The sequence below is a fragment of the Rutilus rutilus genome (genome assembly GCF_951802725.1).
Source record: "Rutilus rutilus genome assembly, chromosome: 12".
Classification (NCBI taxonomy): Eukaryota; Metazoa; Chordata; class Actinopteri; order Cypriniformes; family Leuciscidae; genus Rutilus; species Rutilus rutilus.
The window spans coordinates 23,599,641-23,622,528 of NC_140217.1; the positions used below are offsets into that span (position 1 = coordinate 23,599,641).

Consider the following 22,888-nt stretch of genomic DNA (forward strand, 5'->3'; position numbering starts at 1 on the left):
TTAGTTTATGTTGGGCCGTGAGGAAACATAAGGCCTGTTGGAGTCCAACTCGTACCTACCAGTGGCAGTCTTGGGGAGAGCCATTTAGCACACACTCTTGTTGAACTTGGCATTAGTTAATGTGTATTGAGCATGTTCCAGGTGCCACCAGTTTGGTTGGTAGACACACATGTTTGTGCTTGTATCCATGTGTTTGTACACTTCTAACTTTGAGGCTCAAGGTCAACCTTGAGAATGGACTTCTGCACAAACCTCAGGCCACACATTAAGGCACCTAATGTGAGATGTGCCTCGGTGGCTGTGGTGATAAATTCATCTCTGGGTGAGGCTTTCTACTCACCAAGATGGATTCTCCATTCCTGTTTGATTATTTTCACTAATCCTCCTCCAGCCTGCCCTGGTCAGACAATGACAAACCATCAGTGGTGAGAGGGAGCGATAAAAGCTAGCAAGGGAGTGAAACACAAGAATCTCTCTATGATATGAAAAGGAAAAGTTGGAGTCACAAATAAGCAGGTGCTCAGGAGTTTATTTGTTCTTGTACTGTAATGAAATTCTCCATGGAAACATCGCCCCCAATTCTTCAACAGGGGTCATCGCTAACCCAACTGTCTTTCACTGTCCTATTAACCCAACCCCCTATCAATGAATTAAACCAATGTGGGTTTGCCACAGGCTTATTTCTTTTACATTAAGATTTATGAGAAGAAAACATCTTGTGTGGCCCAGTGAACTTACATGCACACATAAACACACACACACACACACACATATTTCTCTTCAACATACCAGCATATACACACGCTTGTACACACTGCTGATGTGTCTCATCATTGCTGCTGTGTGTGGCAGTCTTTGGAGCCTGTCCTGTCTTTCTCTGTTTTTCTTCTCCCTCTTTCTCTCTGCATTCTGGCTACATTTTAGGGAAAAAAATGCACCGTAAAATGATTAGCTGTAGCCAAGCAATTACCAGAATGTGGGTCATATTCCTGTGTGTTTACATGGGCGAGGAGTTTCACCCTAAGCATATCTGATGAAAGTGTTCGAAAATTTAAACCATTTCACATGCACTTAGAACACATTTTTAAATGCATACGAGAATGTGCCCTGAAATCCGGCGTTGAAAGGAGGCAGAACTCTTTGGATGAGTCTGATGCTCACATGCTTTGAGAAGCTGAATGGAACAAGGCAGTGGAATTTTACTAATAGGCTGTGTTTCCATTTCATTCATCTCATGGAAAATGAAGCTGAATTGTCCTCAGCAAAACAGTGCCACGTAAGGAGTATGACTGTTAAAAGTCTTCACTCCCTCTGGGTGTCAATTCACCATACTTGCGTGATTTAAATGGTCTTTATTTCAGATTGATAAAGTTACACCATTATGCTCAAACCATGACCTACGACTCCTTTTGTATTTACAGAATCATTTGGATTCATTTAATCTTTCTGTCTAATCTTTCGGTCTCTTTCAGGTGGAGCATTTGAGGAGGGAACTGAGTGAGGTGGAAGAGAGCAGGGACTCTGGCCGTAAGGAACTGATCGAGGCCCATCGAGAGCTGAGGGAGTGTTTACAGGACAGGGACGCTCAGCGGCGTGAGGGCTTGGAACTGAAGAGAGCTTTAGGGGATGCTGTGAGAGAGAAAGAGGCCAGCCAGACTTCCAATCACGAACTCCGTACAGCTGTGAAGAGAGCCGAGTTTGAAAACAACAGGTTTAGCAGACCAGTCTTAAGTTTGTTCAATAGATAAATGGGAAATTTCTTTCTTTCTCACATCATTACAAATCTATTAATCTTCCTTGTTTTTCTCTTCTTTTTTTTTATCAGTTTGAAGCGGGTGGGAGAGGAGAAGGAACAGAGGCTGACAGTTTTAGAAGAGTGTAAATCCTCCCTCCAGCAGGAGGCGCTGAAGCTGAGAACCAACATGCGTGAGCTTGAGAAATCACGCTTGCAGGCGCGCAGAGAACTGCAGGAACTGCGCAGACAGGTCAGGGCCATAGAAATCAAAGGTTTTTCTTTTGTAGTTCGTGCCTTTTACATTATCCTAAACATCTAGAAACATCTAAACAACATTTGTTGTTAGTCTAGCCATATACGCATATACAGTGGAACAAAATGTTGTTTTACAGGTCTGCAGTGAATCGTCTTCCACATTAAATTCAGCTGTCTAGAGTTCTGTATACATTGCAACCATTTTTGTAAAATAATAACATAAAAAAGCATGTGTGAGCAGGTGAAGACATTGGAGGGTCAGTGCACTCGGCAAGGGCAAGAGTTGAGTGACATGCAGTCCAGACTGTCTCAGGATGAGCAGAGAGAGGAGGAAATGAGAAAGGAGACCTTCACTCTCAGACAAAGAATACTGGAGAGTGACGCTGGCAGAGAGGCAGCCCTGAAGGAGGTACAACACACCAACTGGCATAATTACAGCATCCACACACAAATACAGTAACATGCTTAAATTGTTAGAACTGGTCTGTCTGTGTGTGCGTGTGTGAAAAGACTGCAGGCTTGCAGCGGCATTTAGCAGAACTGGAAGAAGCGCATCGCCAGGAGAGAGAGATGCAGCAACAACGGGATTCCAACCTTCAGGAGAGCCAACTGAAGCAGCGTGAGGAGGCCGCTCGCTTGGAGGGAGCGCTGCAGGAAGCCCAGGCCGAGCTCAGAGAGCTTGGGCTGAAGGTCAGTCTAGCTGAGTCCCGGGCCCAGGGGCTGGAAGAGCAGCTGGGACAGAATGATGCCATTCGGAGAGATCTCGAGCACAGGTTGAATGTTCTCAGTTCTGCGCTGAAACGTACACTTGGAAGTGGGCGTGGAAGACGTTCACCCACACCTGGGGAACGTGGACGGAGCCCCTCACCATGGAGAACTCGCTCACCTGTGAAAGGTAATGCGTTCTCAGTCCAATAATGAATCTGGACTTTTTTTTTTAGCAACGGTTAGTTTAGGGTCAAGAAGAAGAGCACCACTCTTATATTACAAAGGATTCTTTTCTTCAAAGCTGAAGGTTATTAAACAATGGTCTGCTCTAACGTACATGGTGTTCTAAATTACAAGTCAAAAGAATTAAATGGAAACTTGTGCATATGCCCTCAGGTGAAATCAAGTCAGAACAGCCTGGGGTGGGTGGGTCGCCTGTGTGTTCTCTGTCCCCCTCCCACGGAGAGGACAGAGAGTTGGATCTGGACTCACTTCAGATGTTGCTGCGTAGCTTCCAGCAAGAGCTCAGGGACACACAGAGAGAGCGGGTACCTGACACCACTATATCACTACAAAGGACAAAGAGGCATCATAAAAAGAATTCAACATAACTGTACTATATTGTATAACTATGCTAGTCTTCTGAATTCATACAAAAAATTTTTTCATGAATGAATCATGCAGACTGTTTCTGTGAACTGTATCAACTAACTTACATAGCTTGTTGGCATTTTCTGCTCAATTTGGGTCTATGGTATACACATCCCTTTCCCATACAAACCCAAGATTTGTAGGATTTTACCATACAAACGTTTTTCGTTTTGAAAATGACCATTATCTCCATGGACAAAACTATAGTCTATATAGGCACAAACAAATGAAGCATCACAAACAACACAATGTGTAACAAGAATAATTAACATAATATGGATAAAAAGAACATAAACATCCTTCTCTCCCTGATTGTGTGATTGTAGGATGAGTCCCAGGCACAGGTGCATAGTCTCAGCAAGCAGGTAGAAAACCTGCAGGCCAGTCAGGAGAGAAGCAACACACGTATACAGATGCTGAAACAATCTATCAAAGAGCTGGAGGAGGGTAAGAAGGAACTCTAGCCCAACACTTGGGTATTGCTCATTAATGAACAGTTTGTAACTCTGTTTTTGATTAACATGGATGAGAATGTGTGGGTGTGTGTTTGCCAGGAAAGCGTGAGCTGACCAAGCATTTAGAGGGGATGCAAGCATCACTCGCCTTACAGGATGAGGCAGTTCAGCGTGGAGAAATACAGAATAGGATTCTGAGTGAAGAGTTGGACAAAATGAACAACAGCCAACAAATAACTGAAGCAGAGGCCAAAGCACTGCAGGTTAACACAGTCTACACTAACACAAAATGCACACTACGCAACAGTGACATCCTACTTTTCAGCCTCAAGGCTTCACAGAAGTGCGGGTCTGACAATTGAACACAATAAAACAAAATCATTGTACTGTAGGTCTATTTTGAAAGATGCATTTGTTATCATCAAAAATCTTTTAACAATAAAGATCTCTGATGAGTTGCTCCTCTGGTAGTCACATTATCTGTATAAATACACTGTATTCAGGAGAAGCTGGAGCGCTCCCAGGCCTCTGGGGAAAGTCTGGAGGCCGAGCGCCGTCGTATGAAGCAGATCTGTGAAGCCGCGGAAGCGCGAGCTGCCAGGCTGGAGCTCAAGCGACGGGGGTTGGAGGGAGAGCTTCAGCGTGCCCAGCTCCGAGCCACAGAGACAGAGGCGGAGGTCAGCTCACTGCAAGAACGCCTCAACAACCTCCGCAGAGAGCTGGGAGACAGCGAAGAGCGTGCTGCTCTCCTGAAGGTGTGTGTAGGTTTACTCTGTGTCTAAAAGGACATGTTTCATGTTTGAGCAATATAATAGAGCACTGTTGTCCCAATGTAGGTTGAGGGTGAGAGGTTGGCAATTGCCTTGGCACATACAGAACTGCAGGAGAGCCAGTTGAGGGAGCAACTGCAGGCCATGGCTGCATCCTTGACCGACAGCAACACTGCTGCAGGATCAGCTCGAGATCAGGCCGCCCAACTGCAGCGAGCTCTCACAGCCAGCGAACATGACCGGAAGATGCTGCAGGTCAGTGTCGCTTTTATAGCTTGCACAAGTTTGCAGTTTGATAACTGTCGACATGAAACGGAAGTTGCACTAGTCTTTTCTTCCCTATTGTGACGTACAGAATATCATAGTGAGATGTCATTGCAAGAGGGATGGGAAGTTGCTTTGATTGAAGGTTATAAGGGCACATGAATTAAAAAAGAATGATATAACTGTATGCACGAATAAATCATTAAACTGGCCATACTAGCAGCAATATACTAGCACCAAAAGTCCTACAACTGCAAGATAGAAGACAAGCTCAAACATCTCAACTTGATGGAACTTAGATAAAAACAAGTTAAAGCAAATTCTCCTTCATGGCTTTATTAGAAACACTGTCAATCATTTATCTTCATCATGAACTCACAAACAACCTTATTAAGTTCATTGTGGTTCAGCCACATGCACAATCAGGACCGCTCCCATTTTGATCTCACTTCTCCTCAGTTCACGTACAGCTTTAATTGAAACACCACAGATCATCTTACTACCATAGCCACAATATGTAGTGATTTATGCTGTGGTTCCATAACTTTTCCAGATTTGGAATTTTTTTTTTTTTTTAAGTATTTACCTTTGCTCCTGTCTGTTCCCTGAAGGTGCTGGATGACGGTGCAATAAAAAGCTGGACTGAACTCATTAATTTTCTCTGGCTCCTCTGGAGAGCTTTTAAGGCTTAGTATGAGTCTGTGTTTTAAAGATGCTGTACAAACAAAAACACTGCGCCCTCAGTGTAAATCTTTTTCAGTTTGCTTGAGACCTGCCAGTTCTTGCCAATAAAAAGAGGTCCAGAGGAGAAAGAGAGAGTGGGGGGAAAGGATAAAAAGACAGGCAATTGGTAGTAGTGAGGAAAAGTACAGCTTCCTCATTAAAACTGTATGTGGGTGTCTGATTATGCGTGTGTGGATTGATGCCCGTTCGTACTTGTCTGTGTGTGTATATGTGTGCGCAGGAGAGGTTGGATAAGACACGGGAGGCTCTGACAAACGGTAGGAAGCAAAATCATGGCTTGAGTGAGAGACTACAGAGCCTGCAGAGAAGCCAGGAAGAGTCTGAACTCAGGGTCTCCGAACTCGACAAACAGACACGTGGCCTGCAAGAGGTTGTGCACTCACACACACACATACTCTTACAGTTTACACACTGTTCTAAATGGTTAGTTCACCCAACAATGAAAATTCTGTGATCATTTACTCGCCCTTATTTCTTTCCAAGACTTTCATTCATCTTTCAAACACAAATTAAGATATTTTTAATGAAACCTGAGAGATTGCTGCGCCTCTATTGAAAGTCCATTACAGTTTTAAAACGTTCATAAAGAGATCGTAAAAGAAATCCATATAAATCGAGAGGGTTAAACCAAGTCTTCTGAAGAGACAGAAAAAACAGATTTAATTTAGGCTTTTATCCATATGTAAACATTGATCAATGCAAATACAAATAAGTCAAAATGGACGCGCTTGCTTGATGCGCGAGAACCAACATGGTTTGTTCTTGCGCATCAAGAAAGTTTGGTTGAGCTTCCGTTTACCATATTTGAGGTTTCATTAGAAATATCTTCATTTGTGTTTTGAAGATGAATCAATCTTATGGGTTTGGAATGACATGAAGGTGAGTAATTGGTGACAGAATTTCCATTTGTGGGTGTACTATCCCTTTAATTTAATTTGTATATAATTCTATAATTATAATAATTATATAAAATTACATAATTATAATTATATATAATTCTATAATTATAATTTGTATATTTAATATAATTTGGTCCTTGCAGGTACATGTATCAAACAAATTCTAGAAAACATTTTGACTTCCATGTCACAATGGGGTAGTGGTGTTTAATTTGTTTCTCTGTTTCAGTAAAAAACATAAAATAAAAATAAATAACAACCACAAAATTCAACAACAAAAAAATACAACCAAGTACACTATCATGGCCACGATATACTGACAAACAGGTTTTTATTAAAAATAGTTGAATGCAATTCAATGTTAACTCTATTACACTGTATATTACCCAGACACCAACACACTCTGTTATCTCTTCCATGTTAACTGAGTTTTTGCCCTGTATGTGAAACTTCCTAGTCCAGAAATGTATGTTGATCTTCAACCAGTTCTGGTGACAGCCATATAGATGGTGTCTATTCTACATCTTTTCTGATTGTCTAGGCTGTGAGACAGAGGCAACAGGCTGAGCAGGAGGCGCAAGAGAGGTGTGCACTCCTGAAGGGAGAAAAGGATCAGCTTCAAGAGCAGGTGGCGATCCTGCAAACCACTGCACATCGGCTGCAGGGAGAGAAAGCTGAGCTGGAGAGGACACTGCTGCGTCTGGGAAAAGACAGGTCCTCTCTAAAACGGACCCTGGAGAAGGTACATGTCATGCTATTATAAACACATTATGATTCACAATGACTTTCAAATACAGTTTGTTGTGTATGTCATCATCTGTGATGTTTACTCTGTGCAAACTAATCAGAGTGGCTTATCTGTACCTTAAACTACTGTAAGTATTATTGGTTGAGGTAAGTTTGCATGAGAGCTTTTTTGCAGATTTTGTGTGTGTTTGAGTCTGTATGAGTGAAACACACAATCATCCTGATGGGTTTAGCTTAAAGGATTAGTTCACTTTCAAAAAAATGTTTGCTGATAATTTACTCACCCCGATGTCATCCAAGATATCCATGTCTTTCTTTCATCAGTCGAAAAGAAATTAAGGTTTTTGAGGAAAACATTCCAGGATTTTTCTTCATATAATGGACTTCAATGGCAACCAACGGCTTGAAGGTTCAAATGTCCGTCTCAATACAGCTTCAAAGTCTCTACACGATCCCAGTCGAGAAATAAGGGTCTTATCTAGCGAAACGATACGAAATATATATATATATATATATATATATATTCTGAAAAGTATATATATATATATATATATATATATATATATATATACTTTTTAACCACAAATGCTCGTCGTGTACCATCTCTGAGATGTGCGACGCATTGCGTCATCACGTTGGAAAGGTCTTCTGTCTAAGTTATTTGTCTGTGTACTCCAGTTCAAAAAGGTATAGGAAAGGGCGAAAAATTCCATCTCATTTTCTCCTCCAACTTCAAAATCGTCCGACATCTTTGTTTTAATTTATTATTATTATTATTTTAATTGTTTTTGTGACCTTTCCAACGTGATGATGTAATACGTGGCGCATCTCAGAGATGGTACAAGATGAGCATTTGTTGTTAAAAAGTATATATATATATATATATGTGTGTATATGTTTTTTTTTTTTTTTAAATGACCCTTATTATCTTATAGATAAGACCCTTATTTCTCGACTGGGATCGTGTAGAGACTTTGAAGCTGCATTGAGACATTTGAACCTTCAAACCGTTGGTTGCCATTGAAGTCCATTATATGAAGAAAAATTCTGGAATGTTTTCCTCAAAAACCTTAATTTCTTTTCGACTGAAGAAAGAAAGACATGGATATCTTGGATGACATCGGGGTGAGTAAATTATAAGCAAAAATGTTTTTGAAAGTGAACTAATCCTTTAAGCTGCAAATTCTATACATGAATGTAAAGCATGTGACAGTATTTCACACCAGTTTTCTATCCTTGATACATTTAGTGTTTGCATGCGTGTGTTGTGTGCAGGTGGAACAGAGTCGCCAAAGGAAGGAGGTCGAGGTACTGCATGCTGAGCGTGAGAGAGAACAGCAAGAACAAAAAATCCGAAATCTAGAGCTAGAGTTAAGCGAGACACAGACTGAAATTCACACACTACAGGTGATATAGATATTTACGAGTATTATGACATTTTTAATGCATGGATCAGAATCTAGTACACTCAACTTTTGATTGGTACTTGGTCCCCATTGCTTCGAAAAAAGCATAGATGTACATATCTTCCGATTTGAGGTGTTATTAATTCCTGTAGCCCAAAACTGTGCGAAAATAAAGCCTGAGTTTAATGCTCAGGGTTATGGGTTTATTCAAGAGAGCAATGGTTATAGTACCTTACAAAGCACCACTAATAATATAAAAATGTCTTTTTGTTTGTGTATTGGATTCGCCTGTGATAGGATATAATGTGTTGTCTCTGCAGTCCCAGATCTCTATATTGGAGCAGACTCACTCCCAGAGGCTCATGGAAGTGACGGCTCACCTCAGGCAAGAGCTGGACCTGGAGTCAGAGCGGATGAGGAACTCCCAGCAGCAGGTAGAGAGAGCACTGGAGGCTCGGGAGAAAGCTCACCGCCAGAGGGTCCACTGTTTGGAGGAACAGGTTTGAGAAAGCTATAAAGATGTGACCACATGCATTATAAGAGTGTACATTTACATCACATTCAATAGCAAGAAGCCTCTGATGAATACATGACTGCTTTGCAATAACTGTTGTGTGTTTCTCAGGTTTGCACACTGAAAGAACAGTTGGAGCAGGAGATGAAGAGGAGGCAAGCATACATGAAGCAGATACATAGATTGGGGGTCTAAAAAAACGACGAAATGGCTTGGGAATTCAGGCCACGGTAACCAACTGACAGCTTTTTGTTTGTAATCTCTCAAAGGCCAATGAAACAGGGCCAGTGCTTACATGGATGGACTTATGCATAACTTATGCATAATGAAATTTTACACACGCATACTTCACACACACTTTGGTTTAAAAAAAAACACAAAACCACTGGTCTCAGGGAGAATTGTTGGACTAAACTTGCACAAATACTTTAAGTAATCCTGATCCACACCATAAGAACCCAGTAACAACAAACAAAGAGATCACTGTTTCACTAAATTCTTCTCAATTGCCAAATTGTTTTAAGGATTTGCTCAGCAAACTGTTAAAAACAGACGATAAATCTACCTAAGTCTATCCCTGTTCATCTTAGAGCATTAAGCACAGTCTCAATTCAACACCACACACACACACTTGCACTTTTACATTTTCAAAAAACATCACTTAGTATGTTTTATAAGCTGTTTTCCTCATGGGGTCCAAAAATGTCCCCAGAAGGATTTCGGATATTGCCAACTTTGTGGGGACATTTTGTCCCCATAATGTTGGTTTTACCAGGACATACACACACATACACACAGTTTGAAACCGCTGTACCTACCTAAAACATCACACCCTAGGTTCCCAAACTGAGTTATAAACCACATAATTTTTCTCTCTTTACTTTCTTTATAACTTGCTACTCTGTAGCCTAAATAATTACTGTGATCATTATTTAATTACACAACCATTTAGAGAATAAGATCATCTTGTCTTAGCTAAATTACAGCTAGAGTGAATCAGGACAGAAAATTCCAGGGGTGGTGGTGGCGCAATGGATAAGACACATGCCTTTGGTGTGAGAGACCCGGGTTCGAATCCACTGTGAGACACCAATGTGTCCCTGAGCAAGACACTTAACCCCTAGTTGCTCCAGAGGCGTGCGACCTCTGACATATATAGCAATTGTAAGTCGCTTTGGATAAAAGCGTCAGCTAAATGAATAAATGTAAATGTAAATGTAAAATGAATCATATCTTACCTACAAATTCAATTAAATTGACATTTATTTGTATAGCGCTTTTCACAATACATATTGTTTCAAAGCAGCTTTACAGTAAATGTATGTCTACATTATAATTTAGAGTGATCTGTTATCAGAGGTGACTAGTTATGTATTTCAGAAATGTACGTATACAAATCACATAGTTAGCTAATAATGTATTACTTTAAGGCAGAGACAATGAGCTCATTTAAGTAATGAATACATGTTTGTTAAATGATTAGGATGTATAGAAAATGTAGAATGTTTTCATAATAATTTGTTTCCATATGGTGTTTCTCTAATGGGTGTTAAAGCGATTCTTAATAACGAATTATACGGTGTTCCATATAATAACTATTAGAAAACTGTTTTGTTTAATCACAAAGTAATTTTTGTCAATAAAACATACAAACAAACAAAAATAATACCCAGATTGATTTTTGTGTTCTGAATAATTGCTGTCAGTTGGTTTTGGCATTTTGGATAATTGCTGTATGTGATGTGTACACATAAAAAGATCCTTGTTGCAAGATGTTCTTGCTCCATGATTTGATTCCTACCACTAATGACCCCCTGTGTAAAAAGAATCAAATTTTATTTTAAGGAGAGTTGTTTCAGGCATATTTCAAATCTATTGTCTTGTATTATTAATTTGGAGGAAAATTGATATTCAGAGAGTAAGCAAGCCTTCAGTACATCTCTAGTCCAAACTAAAGGGTTTTTGTATATTTTCCTCATTTTGAACAGGCTTCTTGAGCACAGTATGCAAGGAATGCAGTATATATGCATCCTATCACATGCCATTCTGGAACTCTTACACTGCCATGTGGTAGTTTGTACCACAGAAGACACGTGCTTGTGAGTAAGGGTATTTTTCAGCAAAGGTTAAGAGTAGAGGAGAGTGCCCTGTCAGAGTCTCTTTAAAGCAGCCCTTTGATTACCATAGCTCCACCCAGTGCTTATCCAGTTACCGGTCTCTTCTCAGCTATTGGATGAGAGTTCTTAATCATGCAAGGTAGTGAATCCCTGGGGGGGTGGGGCTGGGTCTGAAAGAACTCCTTTGGCAGGCAGAATAGAGGTTTTATTGAGGATATTTCTAAACTAACCATCAGGGACCAAGTCACTGGATTGTAAAAAAAAAAAAAAAAAAAAAAATAGAGCCGAATCACTCTGCTCCCTCTCCTTCTTTCTCTCTCTCACTCTGTTCATTTCAGTGAGCGGCACGGAGCACGGCAGCTCTTGAGCACCCAGCAGCACACAGAATGCAAGGAATCTACCCCCTTGTCTTAGACCAACAGTCCAAGTACCAGGGCTCAGAGCAGATCTGAGAGGAAACAAAGAGTGGAATTAGAAACCAAAAAGAGGAAAATTTACAGAAACAGGGAGAAGAAAGACAAGAAGAGTATCACTGGTTGAGCATTTGGCACTGGTGATTAGAGTTGTCCTGTTGCCCTCTCTGAGTGTCCAGGATCCTAGTCCTCTCCTCTCCATCCCTGTGCAGACAAGGTCATGGGGTGGCTGAGGAGACCAGTGCTCTCCATGTGTTTGCTTGTTATTTTGCTTCATGGCATGGAGGCTGCTGTACCTCTGGAGGAGTTCTACCCTTTTGGGCTGGATGAAGGTGACTCCCAGACCATCGAGCAAGATGATGGGGGATCAGGACTGATAGCAATATCCGTGGCTTTCCCTTTCTTCGGAGAACGGCACACCGGACTCTATGTGAGTACAGATTGTATTTGTATGTGTGTTAGTGTTGTGTAGGAGAACTAGGTCTTTCATTCAGTAGCTTAATTGGTTTGTGTATGTGTCTTTGAGGGAAACAGAGCCAGGTCTTATAGCCTGAGATTGGATAATGAGCCTCTGGACCACAACGTTTTTACGTTACATTTGGTCCTACACAGTGACTGAACTACTGGATGGTTTTTAGTGAAAAGATGACAGTCTATATTGCGGCTGCAACACATCTGCATAAACTGTGGTTTGAGAGAGTGAGGGAGAGAGAGAGAAGAAACTGCAAGTACGACCAGCGAGAGAAAACGAGTGTGGCGAGTGCTCTGACAGATCTCGGTGCTTTGATCATAGTTGCGTCCTGCTTTTGGTTGTGCGAGATGGGCTTTGATCTGTGACATGTAAGCTTCTCAGCCTCCGCAGGGGAAGCTCCATCCTCGTAAATTAACACCATCTGTTTTGGTGCAGCATCCCAGTCGTTCTGCCTCCCAAAATACGCTGCCCCACCCTGAGCACCCATCTTTACTACCATATTTCCATCCCCAACAACCTGCCCAGCCTGGCCGAGGTACCACAGCAACAGAGGCTACGTTTCCAGACTGGTCTGTGAGCAAATGGATGAATGAGATCACAATCCCAATGCAGCGGACAACTAACACAGCAGCCATGCCAGAGAACCGTTCTCCCACCCACCCACTACATGTCATTCAAACAAACGTGCACTCACAACTTTGAGGGGTAATATTGTGTTTCCTATTTTAAAGTCATGAAGTCACTTAGATTCATGTTCTGGCAAATGCAGCTTGCTAAAATAGTGCAGGGTTGTCTACATAACTTAGTTTAACTTGTGATGCATCTGTGCGTCACCCCGAGAAGTATCTCATATCTCAGAGCGCAATGTAAATATTAATGTGAATTGGAGACAAGATAAGACCTGCTGCGGATGGCAGTGAAGATCTAAAATTAGATTAGTTCAATGTGATAGAGCAGAAGAGGACTGAAGCTACAGCACTGGGTGGTAACTACAGAAAGGGTGCACCGAGTACAAACTGGGAGGTAACTGCAGGTCGATCTGAAAAAGATTTTGCAAATCACCGGTGCATTGAGGCATGCGACAGCATTAAAATTGCGGTCAAGATTTCTGTAATGCACTCGAGCTGCTTGAACAGAATCAATTACACTTCAGCTTTATTGCACGCCATAGCCACATGTTGATCTCTTCCAAAAGAGAGCTGCATTTGAACAGGTGAGATTTCAGAGGGCAGATCCTCATGGATAATTTCTTCCGGAAGGGCATTCCAAGCCTTCTGGGCTTGGAAAAACAGAAAAGCTCTTGAACCAAACAATTTGAGGTGGTTCTTGAGAGTTGTCTCAGGGCATTACTGTAAGAGCTTTCCTAAAGCAAAAAGAAGGATCAGTACTGCCTGCTATTGCATGTTTCACCTTCTGACCTACTCTCTCTATCCACCCCCAGTCATCTTTCTCACATTTTCTCATTCACTCCCCCTTCACAATCATTTAAATTGAAAAAATGATTTATAATACTATAACTGTGACTCAAAAACACTGATCTCTGCCTCAGCTTCAAGGCAGTGTATTTAGTGTATTTTTTACTGACAGGAAAAACAGGGATTTGTCCATTTCTTGACAACTAAATTCCTGTGTCCAATTCAACCATATTAGGCATGACAATAAGATTGCAGAGCTGTTTTTGAATGAATGAATGAATGAATGAATGAACGAACGAACGAACGAACGAACGAACGACTGAATGAACTTTGTTTTAAGCTTTATTCACAAAACTCATTTTTAACTCTTTTGTTGGGCTGAGGAAATGTATTAAAAAAATAATAATAATAATTCAGATACAAGTGGACAGCGTTTTTCACAGTACACTGTTCTGCTATATATTACATAGAACATAAATATACACTACTATGTCATCTACATTCAAGCCTCATCGCCGAGAATTATGAAAGCAAGTTCTTTGCCATCCAGTGCCTCCAAGTGCCTGGTCGATATGTCCTCTCTGCATGATCTTTAATCAACCGAGAATTGTCCAAAATGTCCTGTTTCTTGTTCCACAATGCTGTCCATTTGTTTGGGTCTGAGAGATTTCACATGTAGCTGTGACCTCTCCTCTCTCCCCTCATTTACCCTCACTCTTCCTCTTACTCCTACTCTTCTTCAGCCTCAGATAATAAGTTCAGGGGTCTTCCCACTGGACTTGTCCAGCTGCTCTAGTGAAGAAAGGAGAGATCCCTTTAACAGAACCCAGATGCATCTGTAAAGTGTCTCAGGGATGCCAAACAACGCAGGCTCTCAATTAACTAACCTTATGAACAACTGGGATGAAGAGCAGAGAGGATGAGATCCAAGGCTAGAGAGGAAAGCATGACATGGACTTCCACAACAAATGTAAAAAACAGAAAGCTTGAAATTATTGTGAATGAAACTGGTGTAAGTTTTGATGGTGACCAGAACACCATGGTGGATTTTTGGGAACCTCAAGTTAAGAAGCCGATACCTCCCAACAAGTTGTTTGTATGGGAAGCTATAAAATGTATGTTTATAATTGTATTAGGCATAGAATTGTTCATCCAACAGTTGAGTCAAAACAGAAGAGGGAAAATGATGGGGACAGAAAGATTTGAGGTTTCACGGCACACTGAGAGCACATCTGCTAAAGCTCATCCTCAGCACTATAACACTTCATGTTTGCGCAACTATAGAGAGGCAATCTTCAACCTTTAGGGATTTTCTCTTTATCTCTTTTTCTCTCTATGCTTTTTGCTCCTCCTCCTTTTCACTTAAGTAGCACAAATATTAGCTAAGTATGTGAGGTCATATGTGTGATTTTGTTAGGAACTGGGCATAGCGTTTAATGCTTTATGTCAAGATAAGTCATATGTTATGCTAAGCTTTAAGCTAATATTTGGACTCAATTCAATTGGGGCAGCCACTGAAATTAATTTTTCTATACTGAGCTTCAGTTATTTTTCCAAGAATAGTGAACATCTTTGTATATTATTATAAGATATGAATGAGTGCAGTGCCATACAAAGGGTCATGGTTTGGCATTCTGTGGACTGCCAGTCATGATAAAGAAACCCTCTATAGCCACACAAGGACCTGGAGAAAGAGGAGCCAAGGTCAACCATACAAACATATACACTCACTTCAGACTCAAATTTCTAGGAAATGCAAGTAAAAGTGTGCGTGTTAAGATTCCATGTTTTTTCCAAGCTGATCTCTGGGCACCTTTTTTTTTATGGAGGGATTTGTATTGGCATCCTTTTCCCCAGGTGATTGTTTATTTTAGTATTATAATGAAAATCAGCCCATGAAAATTGTTGATACAGTATATCCAGTGAAGAATAACAAACAAAAATAAATAAATAAATAACATGGTTGCAGGAGTTGCACCATGTAGACCTAGAAATAAATATTTAAAAAAGAGCAATAATAATTCAGTTTATTTACTTTAAATTATTTTGATGTAAATTCATTTTTAATTGATTGCTTTTATTCACCTTTAGTCTGTGGTTAGATCCAACAACTCCATCCTACAGTACTTTTAATAAGATACCAGGACATGGAGGAAAAGCAGCTAATTTAACCTCTTCCAGATGCTACAAAAAGATCAGAACAAAAGCCAGCACATATTACAGCACCAGAGAATAATCGCTAATGTAGTGCTTAGTGAGATTTCCGCTGCTAATTTAGCAGCAAGGTAAGCAATTTCCATTCACTACCTCCACACACTGTTGCTACCTCTCCAATGCTTGCACCGGTCAAAATACTGCTTTCCCTATTGGCTATACAACTCTCTTTTCCCAGTTTGCTGCTTATATCATTAGCATGCAATGGTTTGGTACTGCAGCCCATTCTCAAGTGTTTTGGTCATTTGTGAAACATTTACACTAAATCACACTTTGGTTCCTGTCAAGGGTTTGTATCTGTCAGTGAACTGTGCCTGCACTTTCCATTCCTCCATCTTTTCCATCTCTCTTGCATCTCACTCTTTGTCTTTTCTTTCATTCTCCTTCTCTCACAGGGCTCCTCTCAATGACCCCAGAGTTGTGGCCCTACAGGCTTCACTCTGCTTCTCCACGTTAACCACACTCTTGCCACAGCATGCTGATGCAGAAAGGGGAAGACTGCGGTCGGCCAATTAACCAAGCACCCGAGTCAGGCCAAACAAAACTTCCTCTACTGTTTTTACAGCAAAGGCCTCAGAATTATGGTTTCCATACGCATGGGGAGGGGAGAAAAAAGGCCATGTGTCTGACATTGCCTTTGTTGCTGTTGCTTCTGCCAGAGTTGGGTGCAGATGAGGGAAATTAAGGGACAGGGTAGTTGGCATTAGGGGGCGAACACCTGGAGAGGAGTGTGTCTAAGCAGGTGCAAACTGACTAGCATATGTTAGACACACTCTCTCATTGTAGCTCTGTGCTGTGATAATATGATATGGTGCAGAGAGGTGATTGTATTTCTCTAATATAAATCAGAGAACAGTTTAGGTGAGTCACAGTTCAGAAAGGATTTCAAATGTCCAATCTTTCCACTGGAGGAAAGTTTGGTTGCAAAAACTACAATTAAATGGTGAAGCAGGGCGCACAGGCAAAATTTATTTCACAGACACCAATTTGCCTGTTCAGTGAATTTGCTTTGATATTCATATCAGTTAAGTAACACTGTGACCCTGTGAATGCTTTAAGGTTTCTTCTATGTCAGCTTGGCAGGACATTCATCACAGGAGTAGACACAGTCAACAGAGCAAGGCCAGTGGTCAGCTAAGCAAGTGTTGGGCTCTGTGGTTACTTTAGAGGCAGTTATTAGGGCCTCACCCTCTAAAACCACTTCTAGTAGACAGGAGCCAGGGCAGGTGTGTCAGAGTGTGTATGCGTGTCTGAACAGTACTCCGGTTTTCTCAGCTGCAAGACGTGGATGTCTGGCAGAACAAGGCAGCTGTCTGTTCCCTGATGGGAAAAGGATACATCTGCCACAGGAGCCTGCCTCACTCTTTCATCATGCAATGCTACTGCTCACTCTCGAGTGTCAACACAGTGCTGGACACCTCAGCTTGTCTCCGCTTATCCCCAGTCAGCATGTTCCATACATCATAGCCATCAGATGACTGTTCCAGGCCTTTCGCAATATCTACTCCAAGAGTCACTACAAGAAACTGAGTTTTTGATGGTTTGAAGTTCTCCTGCTTGGAAAAAGTCCTTGTAAAATCATTTGATTTCTGTTGGTCTATGATTTCTTGACTCTGCAGTACTCCTGAGTGAACTAACCCAGTCTCTGTCGTCAGGTATACCTGAGTGTGGAAAGAATTTAATTGAGATGAAATATGTTATTTGTGCAACTCAGAATGTAAATGTCCAAACATGCAGCTCATGGTGTGGTAAAGCTTCAGCAGTGGAATCTGGGAATGAGTCCCAGGAAGGTGATCTGAAGGAAGCTTTGTGTGCCGACTCGGCTAACCCAGAGCATGTTCTTGTTCTTTTTTCCCCCGTGTCTTCTAGGTCAACAACAATGGCCTGGTGTCATTCCTGAGGGAGGTGTCCCAGTTCACCCCTGTGGCATTCCCTATTGCTGGAGACCGCAGGGTGGTGGCTCCGTTCTGGGCAGATGTAGACAACAGGAGGGCAGGAAAAGTCTTTTATCGAGATAGCAAAGATCCTGCTATCCTGAGAAGAGCCACTGCAGACACTAATCATTACTTCCCTGAGTTCCCTATGTTTGTCACCACATGGGTTCTGATTGCTACCTGGCACCAAGTCACATTTTTTGGTGGCACCTCAATAACTCCGGTACCAAGTTAAAGTCCTTTAAACTTACAAAATCAAAACAGCATTTGTTTTCTCTAGAATACCATCTAGCAGAGTTTCTCAACTCTGGCCCTCAAGGTCAACTGTCCAGTAGGATTTAGCTCCAGCCCTGGTCAAAATTAAACTCTGCAGGACAGTGGATTTCGAGGGCCAGAGTTAAGAAACCCTGATCTAACATTAAAAAAAATAAAAAAAATTGCATACTGGTTGTGGCAACTGACTTGCCCTCTGCTCTATTCTAAAGGTCAATACATTTCAAGTAGTTCTTATCACAGATGGTGAGCTCTCCTTCACCATCTTCCAGTACCACAATATTACCTGGACAACAGGGATGCATGCTACCAGTGGTGGTGACCTAGCAGGCTTGGGGGGCATAGCTGCACAGGTAAGGTCATTGCCTTTACTTTTCAGCTCCGTCATGGATTTTTAATCTTGACTGAAATTACTGTAGTGAAATTAAATTATGAAAGAATCCACTCTGAGAGAACTCTCCCACACTTCCACTCTCTTCCTAGGCAGGTTTTAATGCTGGTGATGGGAGGCGCTATTTCAACATCCCAGGCTCTCGGACAGATGATATTGTAGAAGTTGAAACCACCACGAATGTGGGCTATCCTGGTCGTTGGGTCTTTCGTATTGATGATTCTCAGGTGCAAGTGGGTAGCTGCAATGACTCAGGTACACCACCAAATGAAAGAAAAAGAAAAATCCAGCAAATTAGAAAACATTGTAGACAGTACAAACAGGAAAATATAAGTCAGCTCAGACTCTTTTCTATTGTCTTCCTCAGCTTTGGTCTGTACTAACTTAAGGCCCTGTCAAAATGGTGGCCGTTGCATTGACGACTGCATCACAGGAAATCCCTCCTTCACTTGCTCGTGTTTATCTGGCTTCACTGGACGCAGGTGCCAGATAGGTAAACGAATGATGAAATCCTTCCATCTCCAACAACCCGTACTCATCCTATTTGTTCGTTCTTGCCAGGAAAGAGAAACTCAACTTGTAAAAGCAGAATTCCACCCTGTAAGCCAGGGGGACAACCTGAGAGAGAGAATTTCCCCTGGTCACATCTGTATGTAATATATATACAGTAGAGTCAGTCCAACGTTTTGCTGTGGTCAATTCATTACCCTTTCCTCCACCCCCTGGACTTTAGGATTCCCTAATGTTTTCATTCTTGTGTGCACGTCTAATAAAAGTCACATGTCATATTTGTCGTTCTTTTCTGTGTTTTGATAGAGGTTGATGAGTGCTCCTCATACCCCTGTCAGAATGGAGGCACATGTATGGACAAAATCAACCACTTCATTTGCCTGTGTCCACTGGGATTCATAGGGACAACATGTGAGACGGGTAAATATCTGATTCTTCAATTATCTGACTCCAATTTCAATAATGCATTGCACGCTAAGTTCATCACAAGGAAACTTCATGGTATTGCTCCAATAATCAATAAGAAACTTGCATTTCTCCAATGTCCAATGCAGGCTCTTCTAAAAAAGTTGGCCAATGAGGTCTAAAATAGCAAGGATGCGAGTTTTGAACGTAGTAAGCTCTTCTTTTCGTGCTGTGGCCTCTCTCCTAACTGACTTCGTCCTCCCCTCCTCCCTTAGCACTCTGCTGGCTTGAACCTCCTTCTCGTTCCCACAGTCCAGCCTGCAGAGATGTATCAAACCTCTAATACCTTTCACAGCCAGAAGTGCATAGTTTCAGAGTGAGGGGAACGGTGTGGAGGATATATTAATCAGCTGAATAAATATTCAGTGTGTGTGTATGTGTGTGTGTCTGTGTTTATTGCCTGCAGACATAGATGAGTGCCAAGAGACCCCATGCCTCAATGGAGCACAGTGCATAGAGGGTGTCGGCAACTTCACCTGCGTATGCCAAGCAGGTTATACTGGGTTCCTATGTGAGTCAGGTGAGTACGGATCTTGGGAGTGTCACTGAAAGGCCACAGCTTTCCCCAGGGAACATTTCCTTTTTTCCGCATTAGGCACACACTTATTCATTTGACAGATGGTTTTATCTAGACTGACTGCATGAAGACTGCTATAGTGCAATACTTTTAAGGGGAGCTAGTAAATGGAATTATATTATCAGTTACTTAGTTTTCTATTCCTGTGTTTTCATATTGGGTCAGGTTTTATGTTCCAAATATCTCTAAGCAAACCTCGATCTGACTTTTTTAGGAAAAAGCACTGACATGATTCCCCCTGCTTAACAAATTGGGCTTCTCACAATGGAGGTTATTGATGACAAGCCCAGTTGGGAAGTACTTTGGAAACTAAACCGCTGACCTTTGCATATCTTGAACCCTTGTTTCTACATGAGACCAGATTATTGTTAATGCTAGACACCTGGTCAATGAAACCATATACCTGCATGAACTTTCATACATCCTCACATCTTAAGATACAGTTACTGATACAGTCCAAACCAAGCTGTTCCAGTATCTGTATCTGCACTGACAAATGAATCTTGTGTTTTTGAATCCAGACATCAATGAATGTGCATCCATGCCATGTTTGAATGGAGGTGCGTGTGAAGACCTGCTGAATAACTACACCTGCACCTGTACGGCAAACTTCACTGGAAGCCACTGTGAGACAGGTGTGCTTTTATTCTCTTGAGTTCAACCCACCATCTTACTTTATATATGCCAGCCGCAACACATTACCCAGTCTTTGTTTTTGTTTCCCTTTGCAATTGGAAAAATGTTTAATCATAGAAGATGTTTACACAGCCAGCCACCTACTTTCCCCTTTATATTTGGTCTGCTGTAACATTTTCCAACTGGGATCGACACAAAGAAATTGAAAAAGAGAAATTAATGAAGAAAAGGGAATGCTCTCTAGAATAACCATGGCTTCAGACCACGTGTCTGACTAATTGAACTGATTCATTTTTCTAATTTATTGTTCATGTACTAGATCAGGCTGACCCCAGAACATAATATAAAAACAAATATTTTCCCTTAAAACAGAGTTAGTTGTCATGGAAAATTCCTCTACGACCGATGCTGCAAATCAGACAGGTAAGTAAATGTTCTTCAAGTTCCTGCTAAGGTTAATCTCTTAAGGCCCGTTCACACCAAGAATGATAAAGTAGGGCTGAGGAAATTAACGTGTTAATCTTTGCGATTAATTTGAGATGTTTAATGCATTTAAAAAAAATGTTTTAGGAGGAATGTTTGCATTTAAAAAGTTGCACGACAAAACAAAGATGGTGTGTACAATTTGCAAAGCTGAATTCAAATACCATAGAAGCAATTTGTCTTTAATATACCATTTAAAAGCAAAGCACCCAGGTGCTAGCAACATAACTAGCGAGGCTACAGGAGGGCCTCGCCAATCCACGTTACTGCAGTATATATTTATAATGTTGCTGCACGCATTTTATTTGATGGGAACAACTACTCTGAGGTTCTGAGGAGAGTCTGTTTACAGTTCACAAGATGTCATTAAAATATTATTTAAAATATACTTCCTTTGTGTTGTTTAATTTAATTAGGTGATTCTACGTTTAAATATTGATGATTACAAGCTTGGAGGAAAATGCGATTAATTTGCGATTAATCACAGCAAATTGTGCGATTACTTAGTAAAAAAAAATAAAAATCGATTCCCAGCCCTACTATAAAGATAACGTTAAAGTAAAAAAAAACAAAAATTGTTCTAAATATAAAAGAATGGCAGAGTACACACCACAACTGTAACATTAACGTCACCAAGAAATGGTATTGTTGGAATTTACTTTCAGAAAAAAATAAAATTCCAGCTGATGAAAGATAAAAACTTTGACAGCCAATCAGAATCCATCTAATTTAAAGAGCTCAAAACTGCAGCACGCTTAAAATAAACAGAAAGATATTGTGCATTTGTGTGGACGCCAATATAGTTATCGTTATAGTTATTGCTCTTGGTGTGAATGGGCCTTTAATCTCTTTCGTTAAAGATCACACAAATGTAATATTTCACTTTCAGTTCCCTGTGATGGAGAGAGTTGTGAAAAACGTCAAATCTGCGAGTACATTGGCTCTGGAAACTACAACTGCACCTGCATCCCCGGTTACTATGGTGACGATTGTGAAGGTACAGTACTTTCAGACTTTAATGCTCAGTAGTTACTTTCCTCAAGCAATTGGGCAGGAATATGGCACAGAGGAAGAACAAGGCAGACATCACTATCCCACAGGAATTTGAAGCACTGCCTGAGGAAGACTATGCAGCCTTGATGGATGAGCATAATTATCCAAACCTACACAGCCTCACCCAGTTTACTGCTCAGACCTTGCAGCAAGTCGCTTGATGTTGTAAATAATTGCTTTATGGCACTTTTTACTACTTTACCAACAAGAGGAAGGGCTCTTGTCTAGACTTAAAAGGGCCTCTGTTTTATGAGACAGTCCTAATGTTTGGAATTCATTTCCTTGCAACAAAGCAGGTGAGATGTGTTTGGACGCTCTGACACCCAACCACAAAATTACAAAGACTTGGGTTATGAAGATGACATGAGGTACAACATCCTCATCTTCTGCTTTAGCTCATTTAGTTGTACCTTGTCAGTCAGCGTCCCTGCTCCCAGGGTCACTGTGTCCACTGCACACTTTGTCCCTCAAGATTTAAAAGCACTTTGTGAGCTGCAGCAAATTCACCCTATTCCCCTTGGAGCTGAAATAACTATTGATGCTTATACAGACTCTCCTAAATCTCCAGAATACCTTCCTGCCCGGCTCACTTGGAATGTGTAGTGGAAAAAGTTGTGCAGTCCACTCAGAAAGAGAAGGCAGAAGCTCACAGGGAGAACCCAGGAGTGTCTAATGGGGCACAGAGATCAAAGACACCGACCTTAAAGACAACAAATGAAAATGGCTCCAGCGAATTAACAACCTATTAATTGCCCCAAGGGTCATACATTTTGATCAAAACCATGTT

General features: G+C 41.2%; 2 protein-coding genes across 3 annotated transcripts in view; both read left to right on the top strand.

Annotated features, from left to right (window-relative positions):
• crocc2 (ciliary rootlet coiled-coil, rootletin family member 2) overlaps nt 1–10,577 on the top strand; it is a gene marked incomplete at its 5' end in the record, with an annotated part of 57,289 nt that extends 46,712 nt beyond the window's left edge. Inside the window, 14 exons of the mRNA XM_084426220.1 lie at nt 1,473–1,711; nt 1,826–1,985; nt 2,232–2,399; nt 2,501–2,885; nt 3,095–3,246; nt 3,676–3,796; nt 3,904–4,067; nt 4,308–4,559; nt 4,641–4,829; nt 5,803–5,952; nt 7,023–7,223; nt 8,504–8,635; nt 8,955–9,134; nt 9,260–10,577. Of these exons, the coding sequence (XP_084282346.1) occupies nt 1,473–1,711; nt 1,826–1,985; nt 2,232–2,399; nt 2,501–2,885; nt 3,095–3,246; nt 3,676–3,796; nt 3,904–4,067; nt 4,308–4,559; nt 4,641–4,829; nt 5,803–5,952; nt 7,023–7,223; nt 8,504–8,635; nt 8,955–9,134; nt 9,260–9,343 (2,577 nt within the window). The 3' untranslated portion in view covers nt 9,344–10,577. The remainder of the gene's footprint in view (nt 1–1,472; nt 1,712–1,825; nt 1,986–2,231; nt 2,400–2,500; nt 2,886–3,094; nt 3,247–3,675; nt 3,797–3,903; nt 4,068–4,307; nt 4,560–4,640; nt 4,830–5,802; nt 5,953–7,022; nt 7,224–8,503; nt 8,636–8,954; nt 9,135–9,259) is intronic.
• A 762-nt stretch (nt 10,578–11,339) lies between these two features.
• The window catches only part of sned1 (sushi, nidogen and EGF-like domains 1), a 30,627-nt gene continuing 19,078 nt past the window's right edge, over nt 11,340–22,888 (top strand). For both annotated transcript variants that reach the window (XM_084424846.1, XM_084424847.1), the window contains exons 1-10: nt 11,340–12,108; nt 17,649–17,936; nt 18,199–18,339; nt 18,470–18,632; nt 18,745–18,870; nt 19,194–19,307; nt 19,759–19,872; nt 20,451–20,564; nt 20,938–20,988; nt 21,938–22,045. In XM_084424846.1, coding sequence (XP_084280972.1) covers nt 11,899–12,108; nt 17,649–17,936; nt 18,199–18,339; nt 18,470–18,632; nt 18,745–18,870; nt 19,194–19,307; nt 19,759–19,872; nt 20,451–20,564; nt 20,938–20,988; nt 21,938–22,045 — 1,429 coding nt within the window. In that variant the 5' untranslated portion in view covers nt 11,340–11,898. The remainder of the gene's footprint in view (nt 12,109–17,648; nt 17,937–18,198; nt 18,340–18,469; nt 18,633–18,744; nt 18,871–19,193; nt 19,308–19,758; nt 19,873–20,450; nt 20,565–20,937; nt 20,989–21,937; nt 22,046–22,888) is intronic.